The sequence below is a fragment of the Schistocerca cancellata genome, chromosome 1 (assembly GCF_023864275.1).
Source record: "Schistocerca cancellata isolate TAMUIC-IGC-003103 chromosome 1, iqSchCanc2.1, whole genome shotgun sequence".
Taxonomy (NCBI): Eukaryota; Metazoa; Arthropoda; class Insecta; order Orthoptera; family Acrididae; genus Schistocerca; species Schistocerca cancellata.
In genome coordinates, this window is record NC_064626.1 from 1,129,807,286 (window position 1) to 1,129,820,607 (window position 13,322).

General features: G+C 40.9%; 1 protein-coding gene across 5 annotated transcripts in view; it reads left to right on the forward strand.

Moving 5' to 3' along the window:
* The window catches only part of LOC126092591 (PH and SEC7 domain-containing protein), an 836,662-nt gene that overhangs the window by 665,267 nt on the left and 158,073 nt on the right, over positions 1-13,322 (forward strand). For all 5 annotated transcript variants that reach the window (XR_007521367.1, XM_049908287.1, XM_049908295.1 and 2 more), the window contains one exon: positions 8,115-8,307. Coding sequence is in view for 4 of the 5 variants with exons in the window: in XM_049908287.1 (XP_049764244.1) it covers positions 8,115-8,307 (193 nt within the window). In the remaining variant the exon portion in view is untranslated. The remainder of the gene's footprint in view (positions 1-8,114; positions 8,308-13,322) is intronic.

The window sequence follows — 13,322 nt, forward strand, 5'->3', positions numbered from 1 at the left end:
GAAAGAAAAGCTAACAGAACTTGTAGTAAACTCAAGACCTTTTAAGTTTATAACTAAGAATTCTTAACATTGATATAATGGCCATTTTATTTGTTTCATTTCTGTTCACAGTAACATATGTCTATGAAAAGTGAAATGACAAATTCCACTGATTGTTTTAAAAACAGCTCACCGGTTGTAAATACTGTTTACAAAACATAAAGTCTGTGATGTACATGGGGGATTGACGTGAAGAAGAAACTACATTATGATACCATATGTGAAGAAGTTAAAATGTTTGCCTATATGTTCTACCTCATTTTGTTGACATTGCTTCGTTGAAATTCAATTTAACCTGCCAATGGTACTATTACCTGTTGATAATGCCACAAAGTTCCCTCAATAGTACGCAAATCAAAAATAATGAAGATGTACTTTTAAATCTACATAAACAACTAACAGATAGGTTTCTTTCTTTGGGCCTTTGTCCCGCTTCAACACGGGGTTGGCCGCTTTATTACGGATTTGGCATTGTTAGTTGCAGAGGGTGGCCAGTGCCCTTCCTGTTGCCAGAAACAATTAACAGATAGATGACATGTGTAAATAAATTAATATTATGCACAAAACAAACTCTGGAATATGTCATTTAAAAATTGTGCATTCCCCCCCTTGTAGGCTTCCAAGCAAAAACCACCATGTCAACCATTTTGTGAGCTGTAACAATATGGAAAGGATAGATTGCTACTCACCATACAGAGGAGGTTTTGAATCAAAGACAAGTACAATGAAAAAGACTCCTAAAATAGTAAAGCATTCAGATAAAGTCCTTTTTTTGCAGTAAAGAAAAAAAACACACACACACTTTCACATAAGCACAACTCTTACATACATGGTCACTGTCTCAGGGTCCTAGAGCCCCACTGCAACTGTGTATGACCAAGCAGAAATCAGGGATGGGAAGTGGTGGGAGGGAGGTGGCATGAACACAGGGAGGGGGAAGGATAACAGGGTATGGATAGAAGAAGATGCTAGTGCTGCCTGACATAGTGTAGTAACTTGGTGGGGACAGGATAAGGCTGTTAGATACATCGTTTGGAAGGAAGCAGTGGTTGGGGGACGGGGAGGGGGAGCAGAGGAGAGACATAGAGAAGGGGAAAAGACTTGAAGGTGCATTGGTGGGATAGACATGAGTAGTATTGGAGTAGGAGCGGTGAAGCTTTAGGCAAATGGAGGATATGTTGCCGGAACAGGTCTAACCTTCGCAGTTCAGAAAAACTGGGTTTAGAATGAAGAATCGTGACGGCAGCAGTTGTGTGAAGCAGTCATTAAGATGAAGCAGATCTTGTTGAATGCTATGTTCAGAAACAGGATGGTCCAACCTTCTCTTGGCTGTAGTTTGACGGTGCCCATACTTGCGGACAGACAGCCTGCAAGTTGTCATGTCCACATTGAAATCAGGGCAGTGTTTGCAGCATAGTTGATGCATCATGTTGTTGCTTTCACAGGTGGCCCTTCCTTTGATGGGATAGGAGTAGGTGGGGACTGGAGTAGGTGGCAGTGGAGGGGGGGGGGGAGAGGGGGGTTATGGGAAAGGCGTGTGTTTTGCAGGGGTATGAGATATGAGTCAAGGATTGAGAAGTAGGGGTGGAGTAGGGATGGACAAGGATATTGCATAAGTTCAGTGGGCAGCAGGATACGACTGTGGGAGGGTTGGAGAGCATTTCAGGGCTGGATGACAGGTAGTTGGAAACCAGGCTCCAAACATGGAGGGACTACAAAAGTGATGACCAAGGGTGGATAGGCTGTATGGAAGGGACTTCTCGGTATGGAATGGGTGGCAGCTGTCAGAGTACAGCTATTGCTGGTGCACAGTGTATGTGCCCTGGCACAACTGGAAAATCAGGGAATAACCCGGGAATTTTTTCATCCGGGGGAGAACCTGGAAAAACAAGAAATTTTTAAGAATTCCGGGAATGTTTCATTGTTTTAATTTACAGTTAAATGTCTGTGGTTTTGACTGGTAAGAACTGACACTATAAGAAAGAATATTACTGTATCCCACTATTGCAGAACCACACTTCAGCAATAAAACATAAACGAGGGGGGAAAAAAACTTTAGTTGCAAAGAAAATTTACCATTTACAACAATAAAACACAGTGCTCACACAAGGTCTGCTAACAGTGAAATATGTCAAAGACTTTAGGATGAAGACTGTGCAACAATTCGTAACAACAAACTGCTGACATCACAATTGTTTACATTTGGTTTGTTTGAGCAGTTGCCAGCAGCCCATTTGCAGTTGTATGAGCAGTACCTTCTCCTGCTTCTGGCTACCTGAAGTGTTGCTGTTAGCTATCAGTAGTAGCAACAAGCAGCCAGATGCTACCAGGAAAAAATTTTCCTGCGTGCTTTAGCTGCCTGATTTGCACATACGCAGAGCAGTCTTGAGCTGTAGTGGGGAAGGCGATATTCTCCGTGTGACCCATGTTTACATTTAGTGGGTTTGCTGTTTCCCCTTCATTTACAACTCTCATGTCAAATGATAACAAAACAGATTTCTGTGCCCAGGAATTAAAATACATTCATGTAATTATGGAAGGGTAGAATATGTTATTAGTTTGTTTTTTTTATTCCCACAGTTTTGACAGTCTAGTATTAATCGCCTTTCATAACAATGAAGTTATATTTGTCGGTTTGTTAAAGAACTTTGACGTTTATTAATCTTTTCCAGTGAGGCTGTCAGTTTATTTGAAATGAAATGTTTCATTCCACACTGTGGCTAGTTTCAACTGTTTGCTGGATTTCGAGTGCACGTTTTCATATTCTGGCACAGTTGGCATTATGCCATAATAAAGAACTGAACATGAGATAATACTTACAGGATATGGGTTCTACCTTTTTGCAAACACACTGCTTTTTCTTTTTACCCAGACATGTTTCAGCACATCCGTACCAGCATCAGTGGGTTTCTTGTTTGTCGAAAAACTATAAAAAGTGAACATATTTAGGTTATAATTTATGTAACAGAGTGAGGCCTAAAGAAAGTTTTTGTTTGTTTTGCTTCGCACTAAGTGGTTTGGAAACCAACATGCTGCTGTGTTTGGTGGAGTTCAAATTTATACTTTCGTAATATGAAACTGTGCAACATACATTAAAGACCTTTCAAAATTTTTTTTTTCCGCTGAAGTGCTGTTAAGCTCTACGCTAGTGAATAAAACCTTAACCATTCAAAAGGTAAGTTTTGCAGTTCCAAGGGAAAGTTTACTGTCACTTGAAACGGAAAAAGTGTTTTTTCACCCAGAAAAAATTGTACTTTTGAGCAGGAAATCTAGGAAAAATCCGGTAATTTTTGTCCTTGTCCGCATATACACCCTGTGGTGGTTGGAAGGTTTGATATTGATGGATGTACTGATGTAGTCATACTTCAGCTGGAGGTCAACAAGAGGAAATTGCCATCTTGGGTTGAGAACCAGGTGAAGCAAAATGGGGGAGATGATGTTTAGGTTCTGGTGGTAGGTGATCAGTTTGGGATTCTGAGTGCTTAGGAAGTAGTCCTCTAGATGGCCCACGAGTAGGTTGGCGTAGGATGGTGCCGTGCAGGTGCCCATTACTGTACCACTGATTTGTTTGTAGGTGATGCCATCAAAGCAGAAGTAATTGTGAGTAAGGATATCACTGATAAGCCAGAAAGCTGTGACCACCTACCTAAAAGCCAGTATATCCTACTTTGGCACGGATAACAGTGGCAACGCATCACAGCATGGAAGCAATGAGTCCTTGGTATGTCGCTGGAGGGAGTTGGCACGTCCTGGGTTTGATTCCTGCCTGGGCTAGGGATTTTCTCTACACCCCGCCCCTCCACGGATTGGGTGTTCTTGTTGTCTCAACATTTCATCATGATTTGGGAAAATGGTGAGACTGGACTGTGAAAAGATTGGGAATTTGTACAGGCACTGATAACTGATTCGTTGAGCACCCCACAAACCAAACAGCAACAGCATCATCATCATCATCATCATCATCATCATCATCGTCGTCGTCGTCGTCGTCGTCGTCGTCACCACCACCACATCTGCACATATAGGTCACCCAATTCCCGTAAATTCTGGGCGGGAGGGGGGGGGGGGATGAATTCTGATGCCACATTCAATCACCCCGATGTGTTTGATCGGGTTCAGACCTGGTGAGATGGGGATCCAGCACATAAATTTGAACTGACCACCGTGCTGCTTGAATCACCCCATCACACTACTTGCCTTGTAACATGGCACATTATCTTGCTGAAAAGTGCCACAGCCGTCAGGAAACATGCTAGTCTTGAGGAGTGTATGTTGTCTGCAACCAGTATGTGATACTCCTTGGCTGTCTAGGTGCTTTGCACGTTCTCCACTGGACCCATGAATACCCATGTGAATGTTCTCCAGAGCATAATGGATCCGCCGTCAGCTTGTCTCCGTGTCGCAGTATATGTTAACATTGGTAGATGCATGAGTCATTGGCTGTGGAGGCCCATCGATAGAAGTGTTCTGTGTACTGTGTGTTTGGACACACTTGTCCTCTGCCTAGTATTAAAATCTGATGTTAGTTGCGCCACAGTTTGCCGCCTGTCCAATTTTACCAGTCTACCCCAGCCTTAAGTGAGGGTTGGTGATGGTTTCACCACATGTGGAAGACACTCAACATATCACTCCTCAAATGCCTGACAAGTCTGGAGTTTCCAAAATGCTAGTCCCAAGCGTCTGGGCCATCACAGTCTCACAGATAGCTTTCACGCCTCCCCATTCTACACACGGACAGCATCTTCGCTAGTACAAAATGCAGCATTGCATGCGCATGTGTGACTGGCAGGCATCCCTTGCCTGTTGATACTGCTATTGCCTGAATGGGTTTATATCGATAGTAGGGTTGTAGTCATAATTTTCTGGCTGATCAGTGTAGTTGGTCATGGTGACCAGGAAGGATGTAGTAGTTTCGAAGTCAGATGGGTATTGAAAAAGGTAGTGTTCAATAATGACAAGGCCATAGGCATTGGGGATGTTAGTGTAAAGGGAGGTGGCATCAACATTGACGACAATGGTGCTGGGTGGTAAAGAAACAGGAACTGTGGAGATTCGATGGAGGACATGGCTGGTGTCTTTTATGTAGGAGGTTAGGTTGCAGGTAGTTGGCTGAAGGTGTTGGTCCATGTGAGTGTAGATTCTGTCTGAGGGGTTACAATATCCAAGCCCAATAGGGTGATGGCAGAGAGAGATAGGACTAGGGGTTGGGTTCTGGAATGGATCTAAGAATTTGAGAAAGGACTAGTGGTCCTACCGAGTTTCTGGAATAGGGTCACTGTGGCATGTTTTGTAGGTGGATGTATCTGGTAGCTGGGAGAGTCCCTCTGCCAGATATTCCCTGTAGTTCATAACCAGAGTGGTGGAGGCTTCATTGGCAGATAGGATTTATAATATCACAATCAGCTTTTAGATGATGGAATGTGGCTTTTTCTGTGGATGTAAGCTTGGTTTCCATGTTGAGGGATTTGCAGAATGGTGAGGAGGCAAGATTGAAGGATAACAAATTTTTAGAAGTTAACAGGGATTGTTTTGGAGGCAGTGGGGATGAATCGCGGTTGGATGGAGGAGTAAACTGATTCGGGCAGGGTTCAGTGTTGGTTTAGGATTGAGTCTGATTGATACAGTAGGTGTCAAAGAAATGTTTTCACTGTAAGGATTGGGAGAAGGAGAGAAGATCTGAACACCTCGAAGGTGGAATTCGGAAGTGGAGCAAAAGGTAAGGCCTTTGGACTTTACTGGGCTGAGGGTTTTGGAAGACAGATTCTGACTATGTTAAGGGTCTGGTTAGATTGTGGATTCTGTGTGGTAGTTTGAAGGAGTATTGAGGGTTAGCTAAAAGTAATAGGTCTGTAAGGCAGGGTTTGATGACTATGAGGGGAGATTTGATGGAAGTCGTTGAGATGATGGATAGTGGACAGTAGTCAAAGGCAATATGAGATGAATAGGTTGGAGGTTTTTGAGGTGCCATTGCACATTTTACTTGAGTTCCATGAGGGCAGTGTCTCAATCCAGGAGATGGGATTCAGGAATTTGGGATTGCAGAGCAGGAGAATTTTAAGAATGGAGAAGAGGCACTGGAAGGTGGTTTTGGCCATATGTATGTGGATTTGCAGGACTAGGTTGGCGAGTATTACGCATTGATGGAATTTCAGCAGGTAGAGATCATTGCAGCTGGAGATGGGTGATTTCATGACCTCTTGCCTCGTGGCTTAATTCCCTGCATTAGACCCAATATGCAAGACCTGTCGCATACACCCACGTACTATCATCTACTTCAGTCCTGTCTCAGACACATCCTACTCCATCAAAGGTAGGGCCACCTGTGAAAGCAACATGTGATGCATCAACTAAGCTGCAATCACTGTGCTGCTTTTTATGTAAGCATGCCAACTAACGAGCTGTCTGCATGAATGGCCACTGCCAAACTACAGCCCAGAGACAGCTGGGCCATCCAGTCATTGGAAATGCTGCCCAAGATGATATGCTTTAGTTTATTTGCAGCTTCACTGCCTATGCCATCTGGATTCTTTCCACCAACAGAAACTTTTATGAAATGCACAGGTGGGAACCGTCCCTACGACATATCCTCCATTTGCCTAAACCTCCACTAGTCCCTGTCTCTGACTTACCTGTCCCATTCACTGCTCCCACTCCAGTACTTCTCATGTCCATCCCACCAATGCACCTGAAGTTCTTTCCCTTCTTCTCTCTTCTCCTCTCCCTCCCCCCCTCCCACCAACACCCCCACCTAGCCCCTCATCACTGCTTCTCGATGTTGAACTTGAAAGCCCTGAATGCCCGTCACGTAGCTCTAGCTTCTCCCCCACCCACGTCATCGGATATCATGCTATCCTTCCCCCTCCTGCCTCATACTGCATCCTTACCATGACCACCACCACCACCACCCATCCCTGGTTGCTGTTATGCCAGACGCATCACAGTTCGACTCTAGCGCCCTGTGACAGTGACTGTGACGGTGACAGTGCGCGTGTGTGTGTGTGTGTGTGTGTGTGTGTGTGTGTGTGTGTGTGTGTGTGTGTGTGTGTTTGTACTTTAGAAGTAGTACTTTGTCTGAAAGCCCTAATATTGAAGGATTCTCTTTTCATTGGTCCTGTCTGCAACTCAACACCTCATCTGTACTGTAAGTAGCACTCTATCCATTCCACATCATTGTTACTCTATCTTGGACTTCCCGCTGTGTTCATTTTTTGAACTGCATCATTTACTCAGTTAATCAGAAAAACAATCTGCATATAATTTTTGGAATGAAATGTATTGTGTCATTGATAAACAGATACAGCCTTAAGTCTACACTGAGAATTTTTCTCTTAGCACCCTACTCTTAGTCATTGTGTGACAGCAGCCGCCACTTGGGGCACCAAACTGAGTGGCGTGCCAGTGGTGCCCGAATGCAAAGTTTGCACAATGTGTATCATAATTAGTATCTAACACTTGAATGGGTGAAAGTATACAGTAACAAAAGCAAGAAATCAAAGAAAATAACTTTTTGCCAGATTTATTTATTTATTTATTTTCTGTCCATATAACAAAAAGTTTTCGGGCATTGTCAGGAAAATTTAGATTACGTTACAATTAACATTACACATATACAGTAAAATATTTACATTCTTTCATAACAACATATGGATCAGACACATGTCTGTACACATTATTTTTCACAAGGGTACTACAAGTAGATTCCTCTATAATGTAACACAATTTAGCAAATGTGTGTTTACAAGCTATCACTGTGTATTAAGGTCCTTCAGCAACCATCTGTAGACTGAATAATAAAGCTGTGCTTCAAAATGTTCATTGGTGAATAAAAATTTGCTGTTGAAAAGACTGTAGATTTACTTTATTATTAAATATTCAGTTATTATTATTATTATTATTATTATTATTATTATTGTTATTATTATATTAACACAAATGGGTATTGATTCTGTGGTATGAAAATATAATTACTGATTATATAAACCTATTATCTGACTTTCAGCAACATTATCTTGAGAGTCTTCAAATTATGTTTTCTTTCTCAGTTTTAATACAATATATAATTATTATATTAACAGATGCTGTTCACACTCTGACATGTGCCATAATGCTCCTCAACACGGATCTTCACGGTCAAAATATTGGTCGCAAGATGACATGCACAGAATTCATTGAAAATCTCTCAGAACTGAATGATGGTGACAACTTCCCAAGAGAGGTGCTCAAACAGCTATACCAGGCAATTAAATCTTATCCACTTGAATGGGCATTGTAAGTAATGTTCAGCTTACAAGTACTTGGCTCATTACACTCTGCATGTTATGTTCGTTACATCAGCTGATATCTGTGGTGAGAATGGGAGACTCTTCTAATAAAAATGTGTTGTTAACCCAGATTTTATGTTATGTTCTGTACATCCATTCACATGGCAGAAGTATGGGCCAGCAGTTGCAGGAAGTATTGCAGAGTGATACTAGGTCACCAGCATGTGAAGCCTAGTGCAGGGTTGGCTCAGGTGGCTGTTAACATGGGGGAGTTATGTAGGAATTTTATGAAAGAGGATCAGGTAGTGATAGTGGGTGGAGCAGGGAATAGTCTTCATAGGGATGGGGAGTATGATGTAGGTAGTTACCTGGTAAAGATAGCTACTAAAACTGGTGGCACTAATATGCACTTTGTGCCACTGTTTCAGCACAATGATCGGACTCAACTTAACACTGCTGCTAAGTTTGTTAACATGGGGCTGGAGAGGGCACTGATGGTGGAGGGCACGGGTCACATTGCAGTGGTGCCAGTTGAGTCTATCAATAGGTCGGGTTTCACTAGGCAAGGCCTGCACCTCAGTAGGTACGGGAAGGTGACGCTGGCAAAGCTTATAGGTGTCAGTGTAGAGGGCGGTGGTGGGATCACATGCGGAAAAATTCCTGTAGTAGTTGGTGTTAAAGCTGCACCTTTTTTAGAGTGAAGTCAGCTGATAGGTATTCCTGCTTAAAGGAAGTCCCTCTGCTGAAGGAATCACCTTCAGAGGAGTTCAGGTATCCAACTAGAGAAGGAATTAGCATATTTCATCAAACTATAAGAGGAATTAGAGATAAAGTTAGTGAACTGCTTATAGATGTTGACTCTGACATTATTGGTATATTGGAGAGCTACTTAAATAATTCAACAGTTAAGAGACTTCCTTTACCAGGATACAGATAAGCTGGCTGTTTTTTCAAGGAGTTCTTTGTGGAGTTGGGTAGTGACCACATATGGGAGGGGGGAACAGGTTTCCATTTGAGTCCGTAGACATATCATGGCACTGCACTGAACATGTATTTGAATGTTGTGTAAGGGCAATTGAATTTAATTAAAGTAAACTTCTGATTTTTGTTGTTTATAGTCCCCAAACTCTGACTTCAGAGAATTTCTGCTCAAGCTAGAGAGGGTTCTTGGTTCACTTTATAGGAAGTACTAAAATTTAGTTATACATGGTGACTACAATATTAATTCTGTATGTGATTGTGCAAGAAAAAGGATGTTGGACGATCTCTTAAATTCGTATGATCTGATGCAGACTGTTTTCTTCCAACCAGGATGCAGGGGAACAGTAGCACAGCCATAGACAATATTTCTATCCATTCTTCATTACTAGATGGGAGTCTGTTAGTGAAAGGGTGAATGGCCTTTCAGACCATAATGCACAAATTTTAACACTAAAAGGTTTCTGTACTCAAACAGTTGTTATATATAATTGCAAACCACATAGAAAAGCTAATCCAAAGGCAGAAGAGAGCTCTTTAAAACTCATTAAGAAACAAGAGTTGCAGGATGTTTATAGTGCCAATAACACAGATGACAAATATAATGCTTTACTTAACACATTTCTCATGCCCTTTGAAAGTTGCTTTCCATTAGAATATTCTAAATGGGGTACCTGCAGTAAAAGACAGCCTGGGTGGCTGACTAATGGAATAAGGATATCATGTACAACAAAGTGGGGATTATATCAAAATGTTAGAAGTACTCACAATCAAGCTACAGTTGCCCATTACAAACAGTATTGTAAGGTGCTTAAAAATGTTATTAGGAAGGCAAAGAGTATGTGGTGCACAAATGGAATAGCTAACTCACAGGATAAAATTAAAACCATATGGTCAATTTTGAAGGAAGTGTCTGGTCAGCAGCACAAGGTCGATGATATAAAGTTACCGTATTTACTCGAATCTAAGCCGCACTCGAATCTAAGCCGCACCTGAAAAGTGAGACTCGAAATCAAGGAAAAAAAAAAATTCCCGAATCTAAGCCGCACCTGAAATTTGAGACTCGAGACTCAAGGGGAGAGATAAGTTTTAGGCAGCACCTCCAAATCGAAACAAAGTTGGTCCATTGTAATATGAGACACGATTTAGGTCAATTGAATGACGATACAGCTACAATAGTTTGGTTCAATTCGTAAGCTTAGCAGTTAAGCTTTACCAGGTAGCCATTGCTATGCGTCAGGCGCTCCGTCCGTATTTATACAGGTACCCTACCTTTTTCATGTGCTTCATCTGGTTTGAATTGATTGCTTATCTGATAATTGCCGTTCTCATTGTTATAGGTGTTTACGTCACTCCAAGCTGAAAATGCATTACTGTACTGTGTCATGCATTATTTGTCGCATTCTGATAATGAGTGTTTACGGCTTGTCGCCGCTCGCGGCATGGCTTGCATTTGTGCACGCTATCGCCGCTTACAATTTAAAAAAAAAAAAAGGAGAGGCATCGTATCATTAGCGAAACAATGGCAAGAGACTGCTATTTGTTGTTACTTACACTGCTGCTTACTTTGATAATGATCAATAAGAACCAAATAATAGACTGCGTGTGATAGATGTTTTGAACGAGAGTTTAGCAAAAATTTTTCTCTGTTTGAAAATCTTTGCAGACGCCTCTTTAGTACTTTACATTCTGCACAGAAATTAGTCATCTTAGATTTAAAAATCTATTCAATTGCCGTGCTTCATTTCTGACTGTATCACTATTAGGCATAAGAAGAATACGAATATAAACATGACATGATATGTATATTCTTTCGCATTTGTTGTTGTCTCACTCTAGTTTCGTAGTTTATTAGGCAGACAGGATTTAAATGAAATAGCAGCAAACACGAAAGAATACATGGCAAAATGTTTATATTAGTATTATTCTTATGGTGAAGAGAATAGTGCATGTGATTCACAATTCATAAAAGTTCCTTTTAGCAACCATCTCTTCTCACAGGTAGGAAAAAATTATGAATGTAGAGTTGGCCATATTGACAAACATCCCAAACAGTCTTGCCAGTCGGATTTTCGTAGTACATTGAAATGCTGCTACATTCGAAGATGAACAATATGGAATTTGTATTTACTTCTTTGGATAATGTATTAAAATGCAGTGGTCGAAACTCGGGGCGGAGAAAAAAGCTCATCTTCCACCGTTTTTTTAAATTTATTTACTGACGCAGAGGTTTTGGCACCAGTATTTATCTCTGTGCCTGCAAAGCATGCCTGTGTAGCGCTACATATATTCGACAGCAGAAGTTAGTTGTGGCGGCAGCTACCAACATTTTTCAGAACTTACACTTACTTTGCACTCGATTCTAAGCCACAGGCAGTTTTTTGGTTTACAAAAACCGGAAAAAAAGTGCGGCTTAGATTCGAGTAAATATGGTAGTTCGTAGTAAAAATATTTCTGTTACTGATAAATCAGGTATGTGTGCAGTATTTAACAATCATTTTCCGAGCATTGCTGGTGAATTAAATAAAAATTCAGTTTCTACAGGGAACCATATAACTCTCTTAGCAAATACCTTTCCGAGATTGATGACTGAAATATTCCTGTGTGATATTGACAAGGGGTAGATTGAGTCAATAATTAAATCACTAAAGACTAGTGACTCTCAGGGACATGATGGAGTGCCTTGCAGAATATTAAAGTAGTGTGCTGCACGTTAACCCTGTACTTAGCCATATTTGTAATGTTTCCTGTAAGAATGGTCAGTTTCCTGAACAATTGATGTACTCGATAGGAAAGCGGCTTTATAAAAAGGGAGAAAGGGATAATGTAGACAATTTTAGACATATTTCTATGCAATCAGTGTTTTCTAAAGTTATTGAAAAGCCTGTGTACATAAGGATAATTGATCATTTTATTTCATATAATTCGCTACGAAATGTACAGTTTGGTTTTAGAAGTGGTTTAACAACTGAAAATGCTGTATTCTCTTTCCTCTGTGAGACAGCGGATGGTTTAAACAGAAGGTTTCAAGCACTAGGTGTATTCTTTTTTTTAATTAAAGCGTTTGTGTTGATCACAAGTTGGACCATTATGGAATATGGGAAGTAGCTTACAATCCGTTCACCTCTTACTTTAACAGGAGACAGCAAAAGGTAACTATTCGTAGTGTTGAGAATGGCTATGATTGGGGTCTGAGTGGGGCATGGTGAAATAGGGGTGCCCCAGGGATCAGTGCTGGGGCCTCTCATGTTCCTCATTTATATATAAATGATATGCCCTCTAGTGTCACAGGTAATTCTAAAATATTTCTGTCTGCTGATGACACTAGCTTCATAGTGAAGGACATTGTGTGCAACATTTGCTCTGCATCAAATAGTGCAGTTCATGACGTAAGTTCATGGCTTCTAGAAAATAAACTAACTCTAAATTACAGTAGGACTCAGATTTTACAATTTATAACACAGAGTTCAACAAAACCCGTCATATTAATTTTGCAAAATGGGCATATGATTAGTGAAACTGAATAGTTCAAATTTCTAGGCGTTCAGATAGATAGTAAACTGTCGTGGAAAGCCCACATTTAGGATTGTGTTCATAGACCTAATGCTGCTGTTTTTACTGTTCAAATGGTATCTGAAGTAAGTGATAGTTCAACACAAGAAGTGGTCTATTTTGCTTATTTTCATTAGCTTATGATATATGGTATTATATTTTGGGATGGCTCTTCCCATTCTTGAAAGATATTTTTGGCTCAGAAACTGGCGGTTTGAGCAATATGTGGTGTAAGTGTGCAAGCCTCTTTGTCCACCCCTGTTCATTAGTCTGGGTATTCTGACATTAGCCTCCGAATATATATATTCTTTACTGTCATTTCTTGTAAACAATATCACCTTATTCCCAAGAATTAGCAGCTTCCACTCAGTTAATACTTGGCAGAAATCCAATCTGCATTCGGATCGCACTTCCTTGACTCTTGTGCAGAAGGTGTGAAGTATACTATTGCATCTGTTTTCAATAAGCTACCACAACAATTAAAAGAATCTT